Source organism: Calidris pugnax, unplaced genomic scaffold, assembly GCF_001431845.1.
Source record: "Calidris pugnax isolate Ruff unplaced genomic scaffold, ASM143184v1 scaffold660, whole genome shotgun sequence".
Taxonomy (NCBI): domain Eukaryota; kingdom Metazoa; phylum Chordata; class Aves; order Charadriiformes; family Scolopacidae; genus Calidris; species Calidris pugnax.
The window spans coordinates 33,586-35,806 of record NW_015091358.1 but is presented as its reverse complement, the minus strand read 5'-3'; the positions used below and the strand labels follow the sequence as shown (position 1 = coordinate 35,806).

General features: G+C 54.2%; 1 protein-coding gene across 1 annotated transcript in view; it reads right to left on the bottom strand.

Annotated features, from left to right (window-relative positions):
- Positions 1 to 1,025: 1,025 nt before the first annotated feature.
- LOC106899353 (E3 ubiquitin-protein ligase TRIM39-like) overlaps positions 1,026 to 2,221 on the bottom strand; it is a 15,008-nt gene continuing 13,812 nt past the window's right edge. The window contains exons 44-46 of the mRNA XM_014961140.1: positions 2,058 to 2,078; positions 1,939 to 1,959; positions 1,026 to 1,537 (exon numbers count right to left, since the gene is read on the bottom strand). Coding sequence (XP_014816626.1) covers positions 1,026 to 1,537; positions 1,939 to 1,959; positions 2,058 to 2,078 — 554 coding nt within the window. The remainder of the gene's footprint in view (positions 1,538 to 1,938; positions 1,960 to 2,057; positions 2,079 to 2,221) is intronic.

The following is a 2,221-nucleotide window of genomic DNA, read 5'->3' as shown; positions in this document are numbered from 1 at the left end:
GGGGGGGTTGGGAGGGGGTGGGGGACACGACGACACTTTGGGGCCAAAAGCCCCGATTGAAGGTTTTTGGGGTGGTTTAAGAAGGAGCCGGGATTTAACAAGGAATTAATTGGGGTCATCAAAGCCCCCGGAGACGTCTCCAGGAGGTCCCCAAACTGGTGGTGGGCTCCAGAACTGGTTTGAGATGGACCTGGCTGGAAGCTTCTCGGAAGCTCTTCAGAGCTTCTACCCACGATGCTCTGGGGCTTTGGGAGCCCAGTGTCCACCCGAGGGCCTCACACCAGCCTGGGCTGGCTTCTCCTGACACCTGAGCTCCACTCAGGGACCAAGAGAAGAGCGTCCTCCAACTGTAGAGCGTTCCCCAAACGTTGGCCAAGAGCATTCTCCAACCATAGAGTGTCCTCCAACTGAAGAGTGTCCTCCAACTGTTGGCCAAGAGTGTTCTCCAAGAGAAGAGCATCCTCCAACTGTCAGAGAAGAGTGTCCTCCAGCTCTACAGTGTCCTCCAAATGTTGGCCAAGAGCATCTTCCAAGTGAAGAGCGTCCTCCAACTGTAGAGTGTCCTCCAATCACTGGAAAAAAAGCGTCCTCCGAGCAAAGAGCGTCCTCCAACCGTTGGCCAAGAGTGTCCTCCAAGTGAAGAGCACCCTCAAAGAGAAGAGCGTCCCCCAACCGTTGGCCAAGAGGGTCCTCCAAGCGAAGAGCTGTTCCTGTAGCTTGGAACCTCAACTCCGGGCCATTGGCTTGAGCTCGGGCCCTTCTTCTTCCCCCTCAAGGACGTGCCCAATGAGCTCCTCTTCCTCCCCGTGACCTCCTCTTCCTCCCTGTGACCTCACCTGGAGCCCCGGGTGGGATTTGGGGGTGGGGGGACACCCAAGGTTGGACGTGGCTCTTCCCGAGGACCTTTCTCTCCTTCTGCTGGTCTTCAACCACCGAGAGCTTGGGGTTGGGATGGAGAAAGGGGGTTCCACCCCATCTCCTGCCCCCTCGAACCCCCCCCAGCTGCTTCCCCCCCGCCCCCCAGGTCACGGGACCAAGGAGAGGACCCCCAACTCCACCCAAAACCAGGGGCGGATCCGTTCCCCGCCGAAAGAAACGGGGGAAAAAGCGAAGATGAGACTTTCCTTCTCGGCGTCGAAAAAGGCCACTTCCCCCCAGTCGTAATCCAGGGAAATCCGGATCTTTTTGGGGACCCTGGGGAGGTCCAGGGGGGTGGGGGGGTCGGTGAGGGCGCGGGTTTGGAAGCCCCACTGCTGGAGGCCCCAGATCCCCTCCTGGGGGTTGAAGGCCACGGGCCGTTTCCTGCCCAGGGACTCCTTGGAGACCCCCAGGGCGCAGTATTGCCCCCGGGCCACGTCCACCACCCAGCAGTGACGGCCGCCGGCGAAGGCCTCGCGCCCCAAAACGCAGGGATCCGCCTCAAAACGGGCGGGGTCCTGGGGGAGCTCCCGGAGCAGATACTCCCACCTCACGCTCCTCAGGTCCCGCGAGAGCACCAGGCGGGGGTGGGCCGTGGCCGGGTCCAGGGTGACGTCGGCTGCGGGGAAAAGGTGAAGAAAAAAAAAGAGAATTCCATTTATTTCACCCATTTTGGGCCCCAAACCCGGTGTCGTCTCCGTTTCCGTCGTCCAAGGGGCGATAATTCCCCAAATCACCCACTTTTTCCTTCGTCTTTCCCCAAATCGCCCAGTTGTTTCCTCCTCTTTCCCCAAACTATCAATTTTTTTCACCCCCTTTGCCCAAAATGACCCGTTTTTTTCCTTTCTCTTTCCCCAAATTGCTCGTTTTTTCTTCCTTCTTCCTCAAATTCCCCATTTTGTTCTTCCTTTTCCCCAAAATTACCCATTTTTCCTCCATCTTTTACCAAATCATCCAATTATTTCCTTGCTCTTTGCCCCAAATTCCCATTTTTTCTTCCCCTTTCCTGAAATAACTCACCCATTTTTTCTTCCTTTTCTCCTAAAAACGCACAATAAAAATTGTCATTAACAGCAACACAAATTCCAATCCACAAAAATTTCAAATTTGGGTTTTTTTAGGAGAAAAAAGGGACTTACGGTGCTCGGCCAGGCATTTGCCTGCCAAGAAAAAAAGGAAAGGAATTTAAATTAATTAAAATGATGGAAAAAATTAAATAAAAATTAAATTAAATCTCAGAAAAAATAAAATGCAGGTGAATTTCAGCTACAGGGAAGGTAAAAAAAAATTCCTCCACCCCCCC